Consider the following 26,449-nt stretch of genomic DNA (forward strand, 5'->3'; position numbering starts at 1 on the left):
AATAAATTAGTAGGATAAAATAAAACGTAGGCTATGTTACGCGTGTCTAAAAGTCCAGTATGTATTCGTGAGAAATTGACTCTCACGCTACGCGTTCGTGTCATAAACACCTCGTTGACAAATAATGGTCAATTTAAGCCACTTGCGTGATATAATAACTGTGACAGACTCGCATATTTTAAATGCTTTTCGCAAGTGTACAAGATTATGGTTATGATTATAGCCTAAGAATATTTTTATTTGACAGTTTGTTTAATTGAAGTATCCGTCTGACCAAGAATCCATTTACATTTTCTAGATCTTAAGATATTTTATTTTAAAATAATGTGCCTACGGACAATAAAAACATTTCGTATTTCAAATAAAACTTGTGGTACCGATTGAGACACCAGTTGATGTTTTTTCCCTGTAATCAAGTTCTTGCCTTTGAGTATGTTACGTCATACAGTTTCGTAGAACTTTTTTCCTAGACGGCATATTAGTGTCAGAATTACAGCTCACAGTTCACGTGTCAAACTGTTATTTAGAAATTGATAGGTTCACGTAATCAGGAACATATGAAGGGTTTTTTGAAAAAACAACCGTAGTCCAAAAACATAAATTTTCAGGAGAAACAAAACAACTATCTGGCATGATTGTTATTGACATTTCAAGTATGAAATTCATCATGCCATTTCTTAAAGTGTTGTAGAAATTGGGGAAAACTGAAGTAGTCTACATTTGTAACTTAAATTGCCTCATAGAAATACATGTATAAATGCAGGTAACTGTGGACAATGGTTGTTTTAAGAAAAAATACTCTGTTGTGGCTGAAGCGTGCCTTTTTTATGTTTTTTTTTTCTTTATTATATCCTGTTTCTTCTCCTTTCGTTGCCTACGTTTCTACCATGGGATTACTTCTGCACCTAAAGATGACACCATAATTAATACAACAATTCACGTGCCAATGTATTTTTCTCTGAGGTGGCTTTTTCCGCTTACGTAAGAAGCAGTACTGTCAATCTACTAAAAAAAAAGGTAAAGGTATCCCCGTAACATGCCATGAAGGCACTTGGGGGGCATGGAGGTAGAGCCCCAAGCTTTCCATGACCTCGGCACTAGAATGAGGTGGTGTGGTCGGCACCACGCTCTGACCGCCTTTTACCCCCGGGAAAGACCCGGTACTCAATTTTATAGGAGGCTGAGTGAACCTCGGGGCCGTTCTGAAAGTTTGGCAACGAGAAAAAATCCTGTCACCACCTGGGATCGAACCCCGGGCCTTTCAGACAGTTTAAAATTGTATGGATAAATGTTTCAAGAAGATATGAATGGGATATTTGTAAATGCTACCATCGTCCTGACTGGACAATGACTGTTTTCACAGAAAAAGCCTTTGGACTATGGTTGTTTTATGAAAACTAGGACTATGGTGTTTTTTCCACTAACAACTAATTCAGTAGATGGCCGCTACAATGCGTTCACCATATGCTTACTTACTTACTTACTTACTAACTTACTTACGGTCTTTAAGGAACCTGGAGGTTCATTGGTGCCCTCACATAAGCCCGCCATCGGTCCCTACCCTGAGCAAAATTAATCTAGTCCCTACCATCATATGCCACCTCCCTCAAATCCATTTTAATATTATCATCCCATCTACGTCTCGGCCTCCCCCAAAGGTCTTTTTCCCTCTGGCCTTCCAACTAACACTCTATATGCATTTCTTTATTCGCCCATATGTGCTACATGCCCTGCCCATTTCAAATGTCTGGATTTAACGTTCCTAATTGTCAGGTGAAGAATACAATATGTGCAGTTCTGCGTTGTGTAACTTTCTCCATTTTCCTGTAACTTCATCTCTCTTAACCCCAAATATTTTCCTAAGCCTCTTATTCTCAGGCACTCTTAACATCTCTCCCTCTCTCAAAGTTAGAGTCCAAGTGTCACAACCATACATGAGTTGTTTTATAAATTTTACTTTTACCTTTTTTTGAGAGCAGACTGGATGATAAAAGCTTCTCAACCGAATAATAACAGGCATTTCCCAAATTTATTCTTGTTTAATTTCCTCCCGAGTGTCTGTTGCTCCAAGATATTTGAATCTTTCCACCTCTTCAAAGGATAAATTTCCAGTTTTTATATTTCCATTTCGTACAATATTCTGGCCACGAGACATAATCATATACTTTGTCTTTTCGGGATTTACTTCCAAACCTATCTCTTTATTTGCTTCAAGTAAAATTCCCGTGTTTTCCCTAATAGTTTGTGGATTTTCTCCTAACATAGTCACGTCATCCGCATAGACAAGCACCATATGCTTAATATCTCAAATTTGCATTTTTTGAACTATAGTTCTTTTTTTCAAAAAACCCTTCATATAGAATATTTCCAGAAAATAACTTTTCCAACCTCGAAGAATAACACAGGACGAACGGGGGACCAGGGTCGCACAGTCTGTTCCAGCGTTAGGGAGGTAATGTTCACTTTCCTGCCATGAAGCGGGGTCCATTAGTAACGCCACTATTAACATCCCCTGCAGGTCATTGTCGTTAATTGAAACAACCAACAGTGGGTTGCATAAAAATCTTGTTCGAGAGTCTCGAACCGCATCAGGTGAGAGTGGATTCATTGGCACATCCTTGCAGGGTCCTTCAGGACCTGCCCGCTTGTTAATCTAGGTCAGTGGCAGACCCCGCCTCCGCCCCCGCGCGGAGCGGCGCGGCGCGAGCCAGATCAATACGCTGGGCCGCGGTCCTGCCGCTCCCAGCAGCCTTGACGTCAGGCCTTATCGACCCGATGCGGCGCTCGCATCCAGCGGGCCGGGGATCCATACCCCGCACTAGCGCTTCTTACGGAGTCGGCGCTACTTTTACTCTCTCTCTGTACCAAGTATTGCGATGCTGCAGGAAAAAATCGATTGCGATTTTGACGCATTTACAGAATCTCAGCATCCCTGAAGCCGAAACAGAGATGAAGTTGTGTGCTGCTGTGTATGAATGAGGTGGCTGTAATTCTGATTTACTTAAGCTAGGTACTTTGCAGGGAGATGCACTATCACCTTTACTTTTTAACTTCGCTCTAGAATATGCCATTAGGAAAGTTCAGGATAATAGACAGGGTTTGGAGTTTAACGGGTTACATCAGCTTCTTGTCTATGCGGATGACGTGAATATGTTAGGAGAAAATCCACAAACGATTAGGGAAAACGCGGAAATTCTAGTTGAAGCAAGTAAAGCGATAGGGTTGGAAGTAAATCCCGAAAAGACTAAGTATATGATTATGTCTCGTGACCAGAATATTGTACGAAATGGAACTATCAAAATTGGAGATTTATCTTTCGAAGAGGTGGAAAAATTCAAATATCTTGGAGCAACAGTAACAAATATAAATGACACTCGGGAGGAAATTAAACGCAGAATAAATATAGGAAATGCCTGTTATTATTTGGTTGAGAAGCTTTTGCCATCTAGTCTTCTGTCAAAAAAATCTGAAAGTTAGAATTTATAAAACAGTTATATTACCGGTTGTTCTGTATGGTTGTGAAACTTGGACTCTCACTTTGAGAGAGGAACAGAGATTAAGGGTGTTTGAGAATAAGGTTCTTAGGAAAATATTTGGGGCTAAGAGGGATGAAGTTACAGGAGAATGGAGAAAGTTACACAACGCAGAGCTGCACGCATTGTATTCTTCACCTGACATAATTAGGAACATAAAATCCAGACGTTTGAGATGGGCAGGACATGTAGCACGTATGGGCGAATCCAGAAATGCATATAGAGTGTTAGTTGGGAGGCCGGAGGGAAAAAGACCTTTGGGGAGGCCGAGACGTAGGTGGGAAGATAATATTAAAATGGATTTGAGGGAGGTGGGATATGATGGTAGAGACTGGATTAATCTTGCTCAGGATAGGGACCAATGGCGGGCTTATGTGAGGGCGGCAATGAACCTCCGGGTTCCTTAAAAGCCAGTAAGTAAGTAAGTAGTAAGTGCTTTGCAATAACCAGCCAGTGGTTCTCAGCTAATAGCTTTTATTGAATGAATGAAAGACACAATATTAGCACAGTCTAGTATATACAGTCACAAAGCTCAATACGTAGTAAATATGCATCCATGGATAGTTGCTCACCGCTAGGATCGCTAATATCGCCTCATTACAGACAATGCTAAATAGTACCGGCACAGTCTATTGTTTCTAGCACCCTCACAACTCAAGCTTCGTGACTGTATATAGTATACTGTGATATTAGCCTATAGAGAGTGAACCGTAACCTAATGTTATTAATTTCAGGGGGTTTTTCTTCGAGATATTTCAAACAAAAACGTTTAATGGAATTTTGCTCGCTTTGCTTCCTTTTCGAGATAAAAATTGTTTTATATGAAACATTTTATAGCGTGTTTTGAGAAAACCATTGATTGAATTCCCAATATGCTGTCGGTTTAAGAGAGTAGTATATTGTGATAATAAATTATTGAAAGAATTTTAGTTTTGTCCTTTAAATATGCAGAAATTTTATCCAAACAAATGCAACTTTTCGTTTTTCAAAGAAATTTTACAATGTTACATTTGTTCGGATCAAATGTATGCGCATTTAAAGGACAAAATTAAAATTATTTTAATCATATATTATCATAAGACTCCGCTCTCTCAAATTTACTGAGCGTATTGGGAATTAAATTAGTGGCTTTCTCAAAACACGCTATGAAATGTTTCATATAAAACAATTTTTATCTCGAAAAAGGAAGCAAAAACGAGCAAAATTGCGTCGAACTGTTTTATTATTAATGGAGAAAAATTCACTCCGGCGCCGAGAATCGAACCCGGTACTCCCAGTTCTACGCACTGGGTGCTCTAACCACTGAGCTACGCCGAAGTTCAACCCACCGCACCGGATCGAATCTTTCTCCTTTGGTTCTTTTTCCCTGAGTGGCCTTACTCCATGTTCAACTTATATATTGCGGTGGTTTGAACTTCGGCGTAGCTCAGTGGTTAGAGCACCCAGTGCGTAGAACTGGGGCTCCTGGGTTCGATCCTCGGCGCCGGAGCAAATTTTTCTCCATTAATAACAAATGTTAACCATCACAGATAATTCTGTAGAATCAAAAAATAATCTTTACATAAACTTCTTTTATTTGAAATATCTCGAAGAATAACCCCCTGAAATTAATATCATTACTTACGGTTCACCCTGTATATTTGGTCTGACAAGTTCATTTGAAAATAGTGTTTCTTGTTAAGTTATTAGATTTTTATTTGGGTTCCAGTAATCTCATACTGATAATGTTTATCAAAAGCTTTATTTGCATTGACGAAACTAAAGAGTTATATCTCAACTGATATTCTTAGAATGTATATTTTTTACTATTTCAATGCCACCAAATTATGGAATGCATACATACAGGGCTTTCATTTCAAAACTTGCCAGTCTAAATAACTATTTCAATTAAATTCAGTTGACATAAAAAAACACCTCAATGTAGATATTGATGAGAAAAATAGACACTCTAACCGTTCGGGTAACGGTGAACCTCCTTCATAAGTTTTCGTGCATAAAATATGATTTTCTCTCACCTGTCGTCGAGCCTCAGAAAACTAGTCCCCTGCAGCACTTGACAGCTGATTTGGCTGCTTCCAGTAAGCGTATTACAATGTTCAAATCAGTATAATCGCATAATGTATAATAAGTAAACGAAATGGTTGGTAGGTCTACTTTGCATCACTCATTCAAGTATCCCCATCTATAACCGATGCGCCGATGATGTAGTTCTTTCTGTCGCCGTAGATGTTGTCCACGGTGCAGGTGGGAGGCGAACTACATAGCACCGCATGATGACAATTAATGGAACAATGGGTGGATGAGAGTATTAGCGAACACCTATCGCGAAACACCGTCTTTGTCCATTATAAATTTCACTTGGACCCTGCGGGATTCTAACACGGGTTAACAACCTGAAAAGCTGACGCCATGATCCTAATGTTGTATTTGTAAATAATAATTCCGAAATGTCTGAGACAGTAAATCTCAAGACACGACTGTTAGGTTACGCAAATTATTCTTAAGAAATTATTCACATTCCACTAATTCAAATTGTCCTCCAGAAACTAATTATCCTCCACTAATCCAAATTGCTTCTTCAGAACATTACAGATTTATAATAATTAATTTAATTATTAATATTCTTCAGAAGCTAATTACCATCAACTAATCCAAATTATATTCCAGAAACTGTTCACTGTACACTAACCTAATTATCCTCCAGAAACTAATCATCACCACTAATCCAAATTATTCTCCAGAAACTAATAATCTGCACTAGTCCAAATTATTCTCCAGAATCTAATTAACTTCCATTAATCCTAATTATTCCCCAGAAGCTAATTACCCTCCACTAATCCAAATTATTTTTCGGAAACTGTTCACTGTACACTAACCTAATTATCCTCCAGAAACTAATCACCCTCCACTAAACCAAATTATTCTTCAGAAATTAGCCTCAACTTGAGGAAGGTTAATTATACCCATTGTATATATAAAGTTTTTTTTTTATTTTAATCGGCTATTTAATGACGCTTTAACAACTGCAAGATTATCTAGTGTCGGTGGAATTGGTGACAGCGAGATGAAATCGAGGGTTACCTGACATTTATCTTACAGTTAAAGAAAATATTGGAAAAGAAAACCAACCATGAGTTCAAACAGGATTCGAACCTACGCCTCGACGCAGGCTCGGATTAAGGAATCAGCTCTTTACTCCTGAGTTACGCCGGTACCCGTACTCAGCTAGCATGCTGAAGAATGCAGATATGTATTGTAATTCTTCACGGTGTGACTTATTGGGAAATATTGGCATTACGACAGACAAAATGGGAGTTTCCGAAAACTCTTTTTCGCCACAAATTTCATTCAGATTTATCAGAATTTGATCCGAAAAGTCCGTAGTGCGACAGATCATGAAGGACCAAGGCAGACCAATTAGCTACGGGCCTCATCCACATGCTTCAGCAGAAGTGAACGATCATCCAACCAGTAAGGGGGTATCGTGTAGTTACCATGATGATACCCCCAGCCGTTATACTTGGCTTTCATAATCGGATTTCTGTTCCTATCGTAGCTCCCCAAATTCATCACAATGTTGGGTGGGCACCGGTCCCACACATTGGCCGAAATTTCTTCTCCATGAGGACTCGAACCAGCGCTCATTCCGTAACACGAGTCCAGGCATGATGGCTTAGACCACATCGCTATAGCGCGCGACAAAAATGTTGTGTAAATCTAAATATTCTGCCCCTATAAAATTTATGGAGGAAGGTTTGAATAATAGCAGGGAAAACTATTCCAATGTCTTTTCTTCTAAAAATTCCAACCGAACTTATTAGGGTTTGAATCGGGATGTTTAGAGCAGAAAACCGACGCTGTTGCTGTTCGGTGCGCCGCCTCTACGTGTAGTGATGCATAAAATATGATCTCCTCTCACCTGTCGTCGAGCCTCAGAAAACTAGTCCCTTGCAGCACTTGACAGCTGATTTGGCTGCGCCTGGTAAGAGTATTACAGTGTTCAAATTAATATCACCACATAATGTATAATAAAGTAATCGAAATGAATAAGAAACTGTTAAAGCCAGTTAGAGATCGCTAGTTTGTAAATGACACGTACTTTTTCATTTTATATTTCATATGGTGCTACATGGTGTATTCTTTAAATCAAACTGGTTAAAATGTTAAGCAAAACAATTTCTTTACTTCTTCCTTCATATTAAAAAAATCATCAAATGACAGTCGGAGAGTTAGAGAGAGGAGAGTAAAATATATTTCAAGGAAGAAAACAAGGGATGGGGCGTATGGCCAAGAAAAAAATTACCAAGTATACTCGTGCTGCATAAGCAGAGGTTACGTATCTACCGCTATGGCTCAGTGGATATCGCATGCACTTTCCAACCAAGCGATCTGTAGTTGTATTCCCGGCATAGACGGAGATTTATCTCAATTCCACGGGACTGGGTGTTTGTTCCTTATCTTATACGTGCCCTGCAATGTCTCTGCGGTGATTCTGCACCGTGTATCAAGGAAGTCTGCCATGTGATAGAGTCTAGTGTTGGTTCACAGAAAGACCAAAACGTCTATAGGAAGTGAAGTGCCCAAGAAAAAAAAAGTAGAGGTGTGTAATTAATTTTTCACAAATGCACATGAACTAGCTATGCGTATATTGTAATTTGTAATCTTGTTTAATAGTATGTTTGTATTTATAAAAGACGATATTTAAAAATGTTGAAAGTAGGTTATAAGATAAAACAGGGATGCTAAACTGGATTGTTGTTTATCCCTATACATAATATATGGATGGGAGGGAGAAATTAACGAAAGTATTTCACTAAGACGAGCAGTATACTAGGCCTATATTACTATTTCATTGGCTCATTATCATTATTTTCTATTTTGACGTTTTCCTTGCAATTCTTTCATACTGATATTTGCTCTAAAGAATTACATTTTTACGGGCCTCGAATTCTGTTTGCTGTACAGGTATCTAGAACATCGTTTCAACGCGACTCTGGTGTTAAATCTATAAACTACGTCCACGATTTCATATATGCAACCATTACAACTTATTTCCTTTTCTAATACAAGACAACAGCCTTTCTCTCATCGCTACATGCATATATGCTTAATTTGTTTCACGTAGTACCTTGCGCACGTTCGCCATAATAATATCCCGGTCGTTGCGATTATACCGCCTACACTCAATAATGACAATTAATAATATATAGGCTACAATACAAATGGATTTAGAGAGCCCAGAGGTTCATTGCCGCACTCACATAAGCCCACAATTGGTCCCTATCGTGAGCAAGGTTAATTCAGTCTCTACCATCATATCTCACTTCCCTCAAATCCATTTTTATATTATCCTCCCATTTACGTCTCGGTCCCCACAAAGGTCTTTTTCCCTTCGGCCTCCCAACTAACATTCTATATGCATTTTTGGATTCACCCATACGTGCTACATGCCCTGCCCATCTTAAACATCTGGACTTAATATTCGTAATTATAAAAAGTTAATTTATAATAATGGTTTTCAAGCTGTCACTGTAAAGAAATACAATATACCGGTGTGTGTGCGTGCATGCGTGCGTCTACTGTGTGTGTGTGTGTGTGTGTGTATATTTTTTTTTTTTTTGTGTTGTGTGGGTTGATCAGACAACAGATGAATAAAGAAAATTAAATTTTAGATTTCGTAAAATATAGACAGAATGGTATGAACATGTAAAGCGAATGGATGATGGAAGGCTGCCAAGAAGAGTTTTAGATTGGATTCCAGAAGGAAGAAGAGGCTGAGGTAGACTGCAAAACACCTGGTTGTAAGACATAAAGAAAGCATTGGCAGAGAAAGGACTGGAAGAACGTTATTGGTAATATAGAGAGAATTGAAGAAAGAAAAAAAGAACCTAGACATTGGTTACAGGAAGATGTAATATTACATTGTAAACCTGTTTGTAATAATTTATTTTTAACAATGTAATCAATCAACTTATCCTTGGCTATACCACACCTTTTCCATAATCCAATTAACATAATTATATGAATATTTGATATTAATTATGATAGTGGAAAGGAATATTCATATAGAATTAGTATTCTAGTTACAAAAGAATTACATTTTGCACAATCTCCGTTGACACCATTAAAAAACAATGATGATACAATTGATCTCCATAATACCTGCTCCGGCATATGGGGATCTGCACCACATTTTCTAATCAGAAGAATTCAGACGATACAGAATCAGGTCTTTCAACTCATCCAAAATGCACCCTAGTACGACTGCAATGACAACCTACACAGAGAATTGAACTTGCCTACTGTTGAATCCACCCTGCACAGCTCCTATGTACGACTCCGACTCCATCGCTCACTAGTTAACCATTCTAATGATCTGTTTAATACCATCTCTAAAAAAACTTCCACCACCTCGCCAATTACGAAAATTAAAAAGGAAAAGATATTCAGATTTCATTATGTAAAGTTTAACACATTTCCCTTATTGCCATAGGACAGTCGTAGGACTGCAATCTGTACATAAACTACTGATACATGTTTCTTGTGTCTTTTATAGCACATTGTTTATAGCTTTAAGCACAATTTTATTTTACAACATTGTATAATGACGTTTTCTGTAATTAAAAAGAAAAGTATGTTTACTATTACACAATTCTGAAATAAAATATATTCACGTTCTGACATTTTAAAATAATAGATTAATATTTATTTCACTGAAAAAAAATTTGCAGCCTAATTATTGTTCTACATTAAAATTTAATGATTAAACAATATAATTATTAATGAACCTAAGCGTATTCAGTACCGTATTTATTAATTATTCTTTGGCTAACATTTCTTACGGATATCAGCCTCATGGTCTAATGATCAGAAATTTTTTATTACAGTTCATGAGGTCCCGGGTTCGATTCCCGGTTAAAGCACAGAATTTTTCCTTAAAGGCGGTTATTTCTGTGTTCGTCTGTGGTCTGGAATTTAGGTTAAGTTTAGATTGAAGACGCCACATAATCATGATCATCCTGTTATATCATCGAGGTAATGTAACTCCACCTTCCAGGTGCCCCAACCTCAGAAGTGGGTTACACTTAAGCCACTGCCAGGAGAAAAACTAGAAATGTCGAAAGATAACCTGGTGGCATGAGGGGATTTCTTAAAGGGGGTTTAAGATAGATGAAGATTAGTAATTAAGAAAGGTTTAATATGTTTTAAAAGAATTACTACTTTATAGAGAGCGGTTTAACATGATATTCTCCTGTTTGTCACAATTCAATATAAGTTGAATTACAACACACTTGTAACACTGATTTCTTCTCTTTTTCAGCAAAGATCCTCCTCTTTTATGTTCTGTTCTACTCAGGACTGATCGGCTTCTTCATCGCCATGATTGCTGTGTTCTACCAGACAATAGATTTAAGAATTCCTAAATGGCAACAAGATAAATCCCTCATCGGCAACAATCCAGGTAATAAAATTGTAATCAGTGTAGTTGCATGGAGGAGGACTGTGTAAATTAAATAAAGAAAGTTAATACATTGGGTTTGTAATGAGACCACCATGAAAAGGAAAATCAAAGTAATCATGTAAGTAATTTTCAGGAAAAGACAATGTGGAAGACTATATTTGAAATGTATGCATAATATATAGAACTACTAGATGATTGACGAAGATTAAGTTAGAAGCAGTAAAAATCTTGTTAGCCACCAAAGATGATGATGACGACGACGATGATGATGATGATGATGATGATGATGATGATGATGATGATGATGATGGTGACGATGACGATGATCAATTTACTAAAATATGAATTAATTGATACAACTCACTTTTATTATTTGTATTTAATTTCGAAGCTTGAGTTTTGTAAAGCTGCAAATTAACTGTTAGTCTACAAATAAATGAGATCATAGAACATTATATGTTTAAGAAAATGTTTTATGTGAATAAATGTTTGAAAATTCTAAAAGCATATATGCAGGAAACATTAAAAGAAGATGTGCAGTTTAACTACTTTCTTCATTCCCATTTTGTAGAAATGCCTTTTATTGTTTATTGGTATTTTCCTTAAAACTTATTTCTTCAAGCATTACATGAAGAAAACTTTGAGTCCCATAAAAATATTACACCAGTCAGGAGTTACTCTTGAAATAACCTGTATAGTAAGGTTACCAGACATCACCATTTCCCATGGACAGTATCCAAATTTTGCTTTCTGCCCCTGGACAAAATTCGTCCTCAGAATGTCCCCAGATTTAATAATATTTTCCCAGATATCCTCAGATTTTCATTGTTAATTTTATTATTAATATAGTTTAATGATCCTTGCATATTGCTGTGATAAATTTCGTTAATGCAACTTCGCTACTTTTCCATGATGCTATAATCAAAACTGAAGATGAGGGCGTAACTGCAGCCAAGTCTTCCTTGTTATCGAAGTTAATAAAAAAATAAACTTCAATAAAGAAGATAAAATTAATTCCGCTATCAATTAAGCAACTTTCGGGCATCTTTAAGAAAGTGATTCTTATTTCTCAACAGAAATCTTAGTGTCTCTCATGAATTTTATGAAAATCCTGTTGGATATCCCAGTGCTTGGGTTATTCATTCACAAAATATCTATGAAATCGTCTTATATCGCAGACTTCTTCTAGAAAGAGAAAAATTTGAAGAGACAGTCCATTATTTTTCTTAAAATGTAGATGGATTTGATCTGGATGAAGATAACTTATTTGATGAAATTTTTTACATGAGACTTCAGAAGAAAATGACAAAGTGGAATGAAGAAAATGGTACTCTTTGCTCAAAATGGAATGGAATTTGTATAACTGTAACTTAATATTAAGAGAAAGTAAATTGCATGCTCTTCATTGATTAATTGCTTGTCTTAACATAGATCCATACTGTACCGAAATAAAAATATAACATTCAAACCAACACAACTGTAGATTCATTCCCGAAACTCGGTAGGCCTATTTTATTCTATATACTGTGTATCCCTGATACAGCATAGTATTATTTGTGAATTCAGAAGAAAGATTTTATTTATGTTTGCTGAGAAGTTTCCTGATTTTGTTTTTCACCTTGGTGGTAGTGTTGTTGGATATTTCAGTCTAGTTATCACTGTGAACAAGATTGAATACTTCTTTCTGGTGCTGAAGTGGGATTATGTATTAAAGATCACAGTGCAGTTTTCTTTTTGTGCAGGAAGGCTCTTGATCTTTGGATTGGTGTTCTGCGAGAGTTATATTGGAATTAAGAGGTTTTGATTTCTCAAACATTGATCCGATCTTCTGTTCTGTATTCAGATTTAGCTTTTGTGGCAATTCCAACGAGTAAGATAACCTCACTCCCCCCCCCCCTTTTTTAGCCAATCTTTGAAATGTTGTGATTCCCTCTTTCATATGTTCGTTGCCAATCTTACATAAATAATTACAACTTCTCTAGAATTCTTAACTCAACTTTTTTGTATATTTGAGCTACATGATTAGGATACATTCTAAGAACGAAATTTATCAAGTATGTAATCAACTTCCTAGGTTCTGCTACACCGTCCAGATTGCATCACCTGCTCTGTAACAAAACTTCCGACGATTTTTAATATTAACATTCTTTTTCAGTTCTGATCTCATTGGAGTTAATAGCTTAGCTTCCTAATGTCTCATATAATGAGAAAGTACAGTAGGCCTACCTATTTTTATTAGTGCAAATCTAGTCTTTCAGGTAATGCTCCCTGTAAAGCAGATTTGAATAATTTCAAGGGAAAAATTGTTCCGGGGCCGGGTATCGATCCCGGGACCTCTGGTTGAACGTACCAGCGCTCTTGCCAACTGAGCTACCCGGCAACTCCACCCGACACCGTCTCAACTTTTCCCTTTATATCCACACAACTCGCGTGGGCTGACGAAACGCCAGAGACCCGCATCGAGTGCACACAAACTCTGTGTGACTTGGAATTGTGGTTTTCTGTTAACGTACACAGTAACGAATATATTATGCAAATCTAGTCTTTCAGGTAATGCTCCCTGTAAAGCAGATTTGAAATTATTTTTATTAGTGTCATTACTACATTTACGAACCTGTATTTTTTTGTTAGGGCTGGGATTCCGTCCGATGCCGCCTGAAAGTAATGTTGAAAGTACTCTGATTTGGTACAGAGGAAATGATGAAAATAACTACAAGTACTGGACAGATGAATTGGACAAATTTCTGGCAGGTATGTATGACTATTAAACAATATTGTAGTCGTAAAATTTACAGAGGGTATATTGCATTAATACTTATAATTTTCAGATGGTATAAAACAGATGTATAGCCTTGCAAGAACGCAGTGCCCTGTCTCTTTACTTGATTGTTAAGTGTCGCAGACGAGGGAATCTATAGAATTTCAAAGGGAGGCTCCTTTACTTTCCAATGTACATAGACTGACTCATTCATTCAGTTTATTTTGCGTGTGTTTCTAAATATGGTGGAAGTAATATAACTGTGAAGATTTTAACAGCTTCTTCCTTGGATAGAGTAGAACAAAAAATTATATTTTGAATCTTGCATACACTACTTTTAACACTTGAATATAATTAATTCTACATCTTGATTACACAACTTTTAACACTGTATCACTTCGGAATATGTAGATAAAATAGGTCGAAACATGTTGACAAGGTACGTTAATAATATTTAACACAAGAAAGTTCTTATCTACATATTCCGAAATAATTAATTGATTAACTAGCGGACTTACTCGTGTTAATTATGTAAGTTTGTACGGCTTACAGCTGTTTCGGTGCTTCACACACCATCACTGCCTGTTATGTGGGTGCGTTTGATTGTTGAACAGGCAGAGAAGTTCGAGATGACACCGAGATCTAGTAGGCTCTGACGATGGTGTGTGAAGCACCAAAAGAGCTGTAAGCCGCACAAACTTACATAATTAACACGAATAAGTCCGCTAGTTAATCAATTAATTTAAAAATTCTAATAAATACGATATCAGTCCCAAATGAATACTTTTTTTTTAGAAAAAAAATTTTTCCCCTAAATGCTAACACTGTTTTATTCGATAAGCAATATCTGTACAATTCTGATTTCACTCTTATCACTAGAGAAACTGATAAGGAATGATTTATCCCTTTTCAGTTTTTCAATAAAATGGACGGTTTCCTTGCAAACTACATAAAAAGATTAACGCATATCTCTATTTCCTGCCGTTGAGAAGTCTGACAACGCTATTCCAGTGACTATGGAATGGAATGCTGCTATTGAGACTGAGTGACAGCGAAAGATGCACTGTTGCCAAACTATACAGATTTCCAATCTAATTTTCTAATTAACAATGCACTTAATTACAAAATGTATAATAGGTGTATATTTTTTACTTATTGGTAAGTTTATTCTATGGCCCTCTTCAATCTGCACAATTATATCACTTCCATTCTATTAAGTTATTATCTTTGATTCAATTTCAGTTTTACCACATTACAGAAAAAGAGTAGGCCTATGTATGCCATACCACAAATATGAACAACCAGTAGCCCTTGAAAACTATCAATTATTTAAAATATATTGGGATAGAGATATAAAAATGGCAAAGAATTCAGTGAATTCGTCCATCTAAACTCTTGTTTAATTAACCAACTAAATACAGAGGTTTCCATCATAAGATTTTGCAGTATAGGCCTACCACTTAGCCTAGGATTGTCAGATTTGTTGTAGGAAAAAAAAAAGAGGGTTTGAAACAAAAATAAGGAAAATATATGCGACTTCCCAGGGATTAGGGCATATATTTGATTGTTTATTGTTTAAAGTGTAAGGTTATTACCATTTGTGACGCTATTTTAGAAATGTAACATTATAAAATATATTGACGGAACGTGTATGTTGTTGGCCTACATAAATATATTATATTTGCAGTATAAGTGTAATAAAACCATTCATATCTAAGAAAACATGAAGTATTGCTGTCATCACTAGTGGTTTATTTCTAAAAAAAAATAGTGCCCTGGCTCTAGGATTTCGAAGCATAAGCTATTGGGCCATTCTGTTTGAACAGAAACAGTTGGTTGCATATAGCCAGATAAAAAACAAAATTGGAGTAACTTGATAAAGAGGTTGTTAGGTCTGAAGGGTACAATTCACTGCGAAATTGTGTAAATATGAATAAAATATTACTTTTATAAATGCAAAATTAGGCGAAATTTTTGTGTAAAATTCCTTTGCAGAATAAAAAGTTACATTTGTACATTTGTTCGGATCAAATTTCTGTACCTTTAAAGGACAAAACTAAAATTCTTTCAATCATTTATTGTCATAATACACTGCTCTCTTAAATTGACTGAGCATATTGGGAATTAAAGCAATGGCTTTTCTGAAACACGTTATGAAATGTTTCATATAAAACAATTTTTATCTCGGAAAGGAAGTAAAAGTAAGCAAAATTGTATTAAACTTTTTTGTTTTAAATATCTCTAAGAATAATTCTTTGAAATTAATGACATTACTTATGGTTGACCCTGTAATGAAGTTATTATTATATTAATGACATTACTTATGGTTGACCCTGTAATGAAGTTATTATATGTGGGAAATTCTGTTTCACCCAAAGGTGTATTAGGGTTTTAGTTGAAGACATTGTAGCAAATTTCATGTATATACATGATAATGAACTAAACTAAACCTATGTGACTATACGAATTTAGAAAAACAAAACATAATAATAATTAAAATATAAATGATTGGTTGATTGGCAAACTTACATGTGTTAAATTACATAAGCAACTGTGGCTTACAGCTGTTTCGGTGCTTCTTCACACCATCTTCAGAGCCTACTAGATCTCGGCGTCATCTCGAACTTCGCTGCTTGTTGTGGGGGTGCGTTTGCGTGTTGAAAAGTGGAATCAAATAGTGTGTGTGTGTGTTCTGAAATTGATCTGTGTGTTGAGAATTTGACCGGGGTGTGTTTTAGTGTGTGTATATATTTCATATTGTTCTAGTGTGTTGAGTTTTTGGTTTTTGGGTTGTATTTGTAGGATTTCCAAACCCAAAAACCAAAAACTCAACATACTAGAACAATATGAAATACACACACACACACACACACACACACACACACACACACACACACACACACACTAAAATACACCCCAATCAAATTCTCAACACACAGATCAATTTCAGAAGACACACTATTTGACCCCACTTTTCAACACTTTTCAACACGCAAACGCACCCCCACAACAGGCAGCGAAGTTCGAGATGACGCCGAGATCTAGTAGGCTCTGAGGATGGTGTGAAGGAGCACCGAAACAGCTGTGAGTCACAGTTGCTTATGTAATTTAACACGTGTAAGTTTGCCAATCAACCAGTCATTTATATTTATGTGTTAAAAGTAGTGTATGCAAGATTCAAGATGGAATAATTAAAACTACTATAGAGAACCATTGAAATATCTAGGAATACTTAAGTACTCTACACGATGAATAGAAACACGAAAGTTCTATCTATATACAATGAATTAATCTTCTGAGTTTCTATATACACTGAACTGATATGTTGAATTACTATATACACTAAATTTACCCACTGAAGTTCAATGTACACTATATCGATCCATTGAAGTTCTACAGTACACAGATTTGATGCACTAAAATTCTATATACATGTACCGGTACACAGATTTTATCCACCAAGTTCTATATAAAGTAAATTAATATACCAATATGCTAGAAAGTATTTAAATGACTGTTCATTATAGAATAGAGCCTGTAAGGGGCTGGGGAATGTGTACTCCCTAAAGTTCATATTTGACTTTAATTTATGTCTCTGTCGCCAGAATCTGGGACATCCAAATGGAATATGTCTCACTGTTCGGGTTTCCTCTTCACACTTACACTTTCCTTCTCTCTGTCTCTTGAATCTTGCAAGATACTCTCCAAATTTACCGTGACTCGACATAAATTATGTCAAAACAAAGTTAGGTAAGTTAGGTACTGTTATTGCAAGTTATCTTGAACCTTACATCCCCTAAGTCTGTCTTTGGAACTGCTCGGTACGGCGTGTACTCATCAACGTAATGACACGGCAAGGATGCCCCTCCCTCGGGTAACATGACTCTTTTCAGAAAACGTTGGTTCTTTTACCTTACGGCTCTCTACTGTAAAAGAACTTGGTTCAATACAGACATCATCTTCTCTCGATACTCCGGTTTTGAGAGGAGAACATAGTTTCGTAGCAAGCTTTAATTAACCTGTAATGAGTAAGTATTTAAATATAATCGTGTGTACACTCCTCTCTCATCTGGGCTGGGGACCGGCAATGGCGGAGTTACTACAGCTACTTCTATACATTATATAGGCCTGCATGACTTACACCTTCAGCTAATATGTACATATTCTTATAACAATATTTTACAGGCTTATTATTTGAATTTACATTAATTTACAATTATACACAATGGTCCAAAATTAATTATTTCGTCAATGGCATCATCCATTCGGAATTATCTTCTTAATCGTAGGTACTACTTCCTGAACATGATAGAATTCTTCAATTGTATCCCGAATAACATGTTGATCGAAGTCGTCCACTTCAACTTTACACAAGTCTAATTCTGAAATGAAATAATATGTTTAGTAGAACTATAAGAAAATAATAACTTGCAACAGTAATTCATTATGTCGCTCTCAATACACACACTATTGTACATAACTATTATAGCAATAATTTCTAAACATTACATACCTATTCTTTCCCGGAGTAGTGTGAGGTTCATTCGGTTGTAATTCAATATTATTTTTAATTCTCTTCACGGAACTAATACTTTTGCCAGAGTATTTAGCCGCTCTCTCATATTCCTTAGCAAGAGGTTCCAGCAAATATTTGTTTAATTTTTCCTCCTCGCAATGCTTAATTTTATTATATTTGCAATAATTTCTCTTTCTCGGCTATGGATAACAGCGTTACTTTTTCTCCGCGGTGGTGTGATTTCACTATAATTACTACCCTGTGGTTGCTGCTCCATGTTAACACTACTGGTACGCAGTGAAGGAAATAGTACTATGTTTCTTGACAAGAGATTATGCTGCGGAGCATGCACAAACAACTCAGTTGGCTCCACCCGCGTTATGCGCTTCCTTCCCTCTGTCCCCGCTCAGGAGGTTCAAGATAATTTGCAATAACAGTACGTGATGCGACAGATATTATGTCAAAACAAAGTTAGATACGTGATGCGACAGAAATTATGTCAAACAAAGTTAGGTACACTTTCACCTGTCAAGCATGGTCAGAAAATATGAGTCCCTAGTTAAAGAACCTGTTGTGCTGATCTCACTCTTCAACAACATAATCTTTCAGTTTATTTTTAACAAAAGCGAGAGTACAGGTTGTAAAAAGGCTGTCCGTCTGATTTTGCAGCTGACTTGGCCAATTCGTCAACTCTTTCGTTTCCCAGGACACCTCCATATTCTTGAACCCAGGACAGACTTGCATGCTTGGAGAAATTATCAAGTAGCTGTCTGACCGTTACAGATATTGGGTTGGTATTGTAGTTATCATTTACAGATTGTAAGACTGATTGCGAGTCACTGAACAGGCATACACTGCTTATCCAGGTTTTCTTCAGTAAATAATATAGTGCTTAATATGTTAATAGAAGGGAGAATCAGAATTCTGTCCTTCTTAAAGCCTGTTCTGCATAATTCCCTGTTTGACATTCTCTTCATGGTTCTTTACCGTACGGACTGTACCCAAAAATATTTCCAACTAAATGGAAATGAAAAACGCATAATAAATAGTTGTTATCTGCTTTTTACCAGCTGAATTTTAAAGTTTTCTTAATAAATAAGTTATTCTATATAAGTTCTTACATAAAATTTGTATATGTACAGTATACAGTATTCCCTCCTTTAGTTTCACATCTAGGTGTATACTCAGGATTACCAAATGTCCGTTTTTTTTTAATGTGTACTACCATCGATATTTATTTTTGAAAATTTCTTAAATGTCCATATTTTTTATGAAAAAGTCTTATCATTTAATTTTCAATAAATTATAATATACAAATGTGAATAAAACTTCAGTGTTTCGTCCATACCTTTGATTCAGAGACTTAAATGACTTTTATTTTAAATAATTTCTGGATATAATTTGTGTAGAATCTAATACTGTATTGGTACTTCGAAATTTTATAAACAATTTAACAAGTTAGCGATTTATAATTATTAATCCTTGACTGAATTTCCGGATGTAAAACAGTAGTTCGATTTTTAAACTGTGGATTAGGCATTCGTGACTCCATGCCACTCATTATTAACTCATTTAGTGTCAGAGTTGTTATCAGTAATAATTTCATTTTTTAATCTGAAAACCATCATGAACATACAAAATTATTCTTCCGCATATAGTGAAGGTCTTAGAATTTTTTTAGGCATCTGTTTTGAATCCATGTCACTCGATTAATCTTTCTAGTACCAGAATTGATATCAGCCAAAATTTCAATTTTTTCATATGAAAGTTAATATGGGTGAAAACTGTGAATATATAGAGTAATTCTGCTCAGGTTCTCAGCCATGTGAGTTGAATTGTTGCTTTCAAGCTTTCAGTGACTAGCTCTGCTATCTTCTTCAGGGATTGAATATCTTCCTTTCTTCGAAAACTTAGAAGCAACAATCCAACTCACTTGGCTGAGAACCCAAGAAGAGTTATTTCATACCTGATGCTGGGAAAGCCTTAAATCCTACATTGTGAACATATATATTTATTTTTCCGAGGGTAGCGAATTCTCAGAATTTTTTCAGACATATGTCAGCAAAAATATGGTGAGTTTTTCTATACATCTTGTTTACACAACTTTTAACACTATATCACTTCGGAATATGTATTATACAGTATTTCTTTCGCGTGTTAAATATTAGGTACAATACCTTGATGACTAGTTTCAGCCTGTTATGGGCTATCTTCAGAACTAGTTGTTGCTGGTCTTCGTGCCTTTTGGTTGCATTTCCTGTGGGGGTGTGTTTGTGTAGTGTAATTTGGAGTCAAAAAGTGTATGTGTTCTGAAATTGAGTGGATGTGAGAATTTCATGTGGATGTGTTTTTGTGTGCCTTTATATTTCGTATTGTTCTAGTGTGTTTAGTTTTTCTAATTACAGGTAAAATTTAGTAAAAAAAATAGCTTTGCATTTTTTGTCATATATATATATATATATATATATATATATATATATATATATATATAGTACTAGCACTGAAAGGTACTGTACCTACTGTAATTCTGTTGATTTGTGTGTTATTTAATGATTTTCTTTTGTTGTACAGGTAACTATTTAGTATAAGCCTACACATAAAATAACAATAAGGCCAATTGTATACCTTAAAGTGGCCATTTTAATTTAAAAAAGTAGTAAAGTACAGGACCTCTACAATTTTTTGTCCTGTTTTACACTCATGAGAATCTATAACTCTATGTATACTTAAAGTGTAGGAGAAAGGTAAATGAAAGTACATATCGTTATAAAATGCAGTTGTAAAGTTTTTAACTAAGATAGAATTAACTTTTGTTCGATAGTGTACAAGAACCCTGGTATCATTCCTGGAGATGGAAAAAGTACTGTACATTGTGATTACGACAACTATCCAGGAGACAAAGTGTGCTACGTGGACCCCAAGGAATGGCGCACCTGCTCTTCTGAGTTACAATATAGCTATCCACGGTCTGCACCTTGTATATTCCTCAAACTGAATAAGGTAATTCACTAAGAACTAATCGTCCATTGGTCCATACTGCGAGAAGTGCTTACTATCAGTGTGAAATGCTGTGTATATGCCGAATGCGTGCATGTGTGTTTATTTACAGTAAAATATCAGTTGGTACTTTTCATACTACAATGAGTGGTAATCCTCCAATTTGACAATGAAATCTCATTACAACGTACCAGTACATCAGAAAATAATAATGCACTGTATTTTGTAAAGTACATTCGAAAAAAGTAAGTATTGCTTCAGTACATAACATTGTTACGATTTTATAGAGGATACAAGAATTGAAATTTGCGACTGACTTGCTCTTAGACTGGAGTAAACCAATAATAAATAAGGTTGGTGCCATGAAGTTGTTGTTGTTGTTGGTTCAGTGCCTAGACGCTTGATAATGAAGCCATTCTCAGTCTTGGACTTCAGCATTTTTATACGATGTCATCTTCTCGTAGCAATGCTGTGCATCTTCTGATAGGTCCATGTTCATCTCTTCGTTTACATCACACAATGTACAGGCAGATGTGTGGATAATTTCTACTCTGCGCAAGTGGCTTGCCAAACAATCATGACTTATCAACCTGAACATCACAACAGCAGATTCACATAGCCCTTGGACGATTATCTCAGGGTTAATCAATAAAAATTTCCCAGGTTTTATCTTTTGCTCCATCTGAATTTTTATTGTTTTTAGACAGATCTGAATTTACTTTTGATAAGTTGTTTTGCGGAATAAAATGGAAGTCCGTTATTGGATAGTGATACAATTTCAATGTTCTTTCTAACCAAAAGTCTGCTGTTTCATTCCTTTGTTACACAATGAGCAGGAATCCACTGTAAACTAGTTTTTTTTTGTGTAGTTTAGTTAGGTAATGGATAATTTTCTTACAATCCTGAATTTTAGCCCTTTTGTAGACTGTTGTGAAATTATAGCCAGTCCTGTCATGGAGGCTGTATGGGGCCATACATCATATGGGAACCTACAATTTTTTTAATTAATCGTATGGGGAAAAGAAAATTTTGTCTGTACGGAGCCATACAGCATATGGGTGCCTAAGTTTTGTACGCGGAGATCTGTACAGATCTTAGATCATCTCTTGCTGTTCCTAATGTACGGTATTTTGTTTGATGTTCATAAATAAAAATTGTCCATCTCTCCAGCACTGGAATCCAGAATTATATAAAATAATGGTTTAAAAACAAGAAGTGCTGAAAATACACACTCCAAGATTCATCGAGACAAGTGTGCATCTACAGTGGAGCTACATTGTGTATTCTTTAAATCAAACTTGTTGTACAATTAAAATGTAAAGCAAAACAATTGAACACATTATTACAAAAACAACCATTGTCAAAATTGCTATTTTTCAGGAGAACAACAAAAGTAAATAGAACAACACATGTCAGCTGTTTCCATACAACTGGTGTTTATCCTTGTGGTTATTGCACCTGACATGTATCATTTTTGGAGTCTGTAAACATTTGAAATAATAGCAAATGTGTCCTTAACTCAATTTCATTAAAATGACTAGGGCTGTTTTTTGTAATAATGTCTTCAATTTCTTTACTTCTTTAATTAAAAAAAATATATATATTAAATGACAGTCGGAGAGATAGAGAGAAGAGAGTAAAATATATTTTAAGGGAGAAAACAAGGGGTAGGGCGTATGGTCAAGAGAAAAATTACCACGACAGTACTGATTATAGCTTGTATGACTGCCCTTGAATCTGATAATATGACAGCATTTTGAAATTTATCTGTATAAGAGGTTTTGCAAAGTTATATAAATAGCAGTAACTTCTCCTTCATAATTTGTTATATAGTCTCCTACAGAATGGTAAGGTGAATAGAGAGGACATGTACCTCCAGCTCTTGCTTCTCTTGAATGTGATACAGGGGACCCATCTGTGTAAATTTGTAACCACTCCTTATATAGATATCTTGGCCCAATTGTTTCCATAGTCAGAGTGTTCAAAACTAGTTTATCTTTTTCAGATTTTTTAACATCATCCCTGAAGGTTAAAGTGTGTTCTATAATATGAATGTTATTTAATGGGCTGTCTTTTATTAATAAATGTTCTTCCCTTTGAGGGATACTTGAGTCTTTTTTAATTTCCTGTACTAACTATAAAATTCGCTAATATGTTTTCGCGGGATATCAGCCGAGTTAAGATTTTGGAATGCTCCAAGCTTTCGACTGCTATCTCTGCAGCCATCTTCAGGGATGATGGCTGCAGAGATAGCAGTCGAAAGCTTGGAGCATTCCAAAATCTTAACTCGGCTGATATCCCACAAAAACATATTAGCGAACCAACGTCGAGAAAGCCTCAAATCATACAAACTATAAAATTGTTCTGTTTTTTTTTAATCTATTCATAGTTTGCATAATATTATACCAATTCTTTCCTCTATATGGCAATCTAATTAGTTTTTCATATTGCTCCTGTATCAATGTGTGTTCTTTTGGTTCCTCAATTAAATTACGAGTATTCGTAATAATCTACATAACTACGATTGGAGTTATTTTTACTGCTCCAGTAATTTATTAATCTTAGGATAAGGTTCTCCAATTCTTTTTGACAATTTCCAGGAACAGATATCGACATATAAAAAAATACTTTTAATATATCTTTAATTTTCCATTCACTTATATTGTTTTTACGCAATTTAAAGAATTAAAATACCAGTACACAAATGTATTTATACACTAAAATACTTTCGCCTCCTCCCCCCCAAGGAATAAATTTTTTTTAAGCAAGTCTTTCCTAGATCCCAGTTTTTCAGTAATTTCCTGATAGTGATGTTGAAGTTAGTTAAGATGCAAACATGGCACTAACAATTTCTAAACAACACCTCAAAATCTGTGCTTCAGTGGCTGACCATGATAATATCTTTGAAAAATATTGGAGTGCAAGAGGTCAAATGGCTTTATTGTCAAACGCCTGGCATTAGAAAACAATAACAATTTCTAAACCCATTCTGGATTTTTGGGATGTTCACAACATGTTTATTGAAGAAACTCTCTCCACTGAAGCATTACTTTCAGGACACAGAGATGGTTCAGTCAACTTCTGGAGTTGTGCATAGGGAATCATTTTCTCAGGAAAAAAAATTAAAAATTCCACTCCATTTTGAGCAATGAATAGCATTTTTTTCATTCCACTATGTCATTTTCTCTGAAGTCACATATTTCTTCAAGCAAGATATTTCATCAAATAAATTATCTTCATCCAGATCAAATCCATCTACATTTGGAGAAAAATAATGGACTGTCTCTTCAAATTTTGCTCTTTCTAGAGCAGATCTCAGCAATATAAGTACATTTCATAGATATCTTATCTTGTGAATGAATAACCCAAACACTGGGATATTAAACATTATTTTCGTAAAATTCGCGAGTCACACTAAGAATTCTGTTGTGAAATAAAAGCCATTTCTTCTAAAGATGCCCTAAAGTTTAAATCATATTAATAATTAACAATGAAAATCCGGGGATATGTAGGAAAAAAATTATTAAATCTGGGGACATTCCAGGGACGAATTTTGTCCAGGGACTGAAAGAAAAATTCAGGGACTGTCCTGGGGAAACAGGGATGTCTGGTAACCTTATCTTAGGGCCAGATTTTTAAATAAATTTTGTTTATTGAGATTGGGGTTTGGTTGATATTATCCATACTTCTTCAAACTATTGGATAATTTGATATAGGTACATTTCATACCGGTATGTCTTTACTTTTTCCCTGCCAGTCTTTCTAGAATTGAAAGTCTTATTGTTCACTTCTCTGTAATATTATTCATGTGGTTCTTCTATGATAGTTTATTATCAAAAATATAGCATTAGTCGTAGACAGGCTTTTTTTGTCATATTATGAAGTTATGTAGCATCATCTCTTTCTTGCTAAGTAAGGATATTTCATACCGCATGTCGTTTTGTCGGTGTTTATGGTCATTAAATGCAGTGGCGTATACTGGTTAAAGGGTTTGGGCTACCGCTGACCCTATTATTACACAAAATATATCTAACAATTACTTTAATTTTAATTACTATGGTAAAACTAATAATACAAAATTATTACATTATGTTATATTATAAACTTTTTCTTTTGTAATTTCCTTGGGCTACCGCCGGTAGCCCCGGTAGCCCGCAAAATACGCCCCTGATTAAATGTTCTACACACCAAGTTTTTAGTTGTGTTGGTGAATTTTGGGCAGTAATTTGTAACTGAGCATTTAGCCTTCTTGGTTTATAGATTCAAATGACTAAATCATCAGCAAATAACACAGTTTTCATTCCATCCTTTTCCACAGTTTTGGGGAGATCATTGAATTAAATATTGAATAAAGTTGCGCTAAGAACTGATCCCTGTGGTAAACCTCTGTGTAACGTCCATATTGCGAAGTAACATTATTAAATTCTGTGGCACAAAATCGTTGTGTTATAAATTCTTAAAGTCAATTCTGTTGGCTATTTGTTAATGCCCCATGACCCTGCTCAGGTGACTGTTATTAACTTTCATAGAAACATCTTAGTGCTTGAAAATACTTTTTTCTTCTAAACTATTAAAATTGAAACAAAACATTGTTAGAGCTTATTTGTTTACTTGATTATGCCTATTACAACTTATATGTATGGCAGCTTATATCGTTTACTTTCTGTAGACATCTATCACAGAACAGGAAGAAGAAGCAAAAATGTAGATACACATTATTAGATAAATTATTATATTTATCAGAATGCACTTAACAAAGCTCCGTGTATGTAAGCTTCATTTCCATTTCATTTACTTAACTTCCATAGACCCCACAACAAGACACGCAACTTCAGGATACAGAACAATTATGTATAAAATTGGATAAATTACATTGAATATAAATGCGGCAAAATAAAATCAGTATTCTGTGTGCTATTTCTTTATCTACTTTTGTAGATATATGGAATAATGATATCCACGATAGAGAAAATTGTATATAGATGATTTGAATTAATTTTTATTACAACACTATCTTTTAATTTCTTCTCGTGAAGTGCCGGTATGGTATTGAAAATTTTTACATTGGAATATTGTTAAATTTTCCACATGCCTATGCAGATCATTTTAATTATGATATTAATATTGTGCATATTTGTAGTACCAAGATCTACTGTAGGCCTATATCTGCCAAACTGGCCTTG

General features: G+C 35.4%; 1 protein-coding gene across 1 annotated transcript in view; it reads left to right on the forward strand.

Annotated features, from left to right (window-relative positions):
- The window catches only part of LOC138706508 (sodium/potassium-transporting ATPase subunit beta-2-like), a 117,909-nt gene that overhangs the window by 83,638 nt on the left and 7,822 nt on the right, over positions 1-26,449 (forward strand). Inside the window, exons 2-4 of the mRNA XM_069835863.1 lie at positions 10,855-10,995; positions 13,627-13,746; positions 21,091-21,269. Coding sequence (XP_069691964.1) covers positions 10,855-10,995; positions 13,627-13,746; positions 21,091-21,269 — 440 coding nt within the window. The remainder of the gene's footprint in view (positions 1-10,854; positions 10,996-13,626; positions 13,747-21,090; positions 21,270-26,449) is intronic.

The sequence above is a fragment of the Periplaneta americana genome, chromosome 9 (assembly GCF_040183065.1).
Source record: "Periplaneta americana isolate PAMFEO1 chromosome 9, P.americana_PAMFEO1_priV1, whole genome shotgun sequence".
Taxonomy (NCBI): Eukaryota; Metazoa; Arthropoda; class Insecta; order Blattodea; family Blattidae; genus Periplaneta; species Periplaneta americana.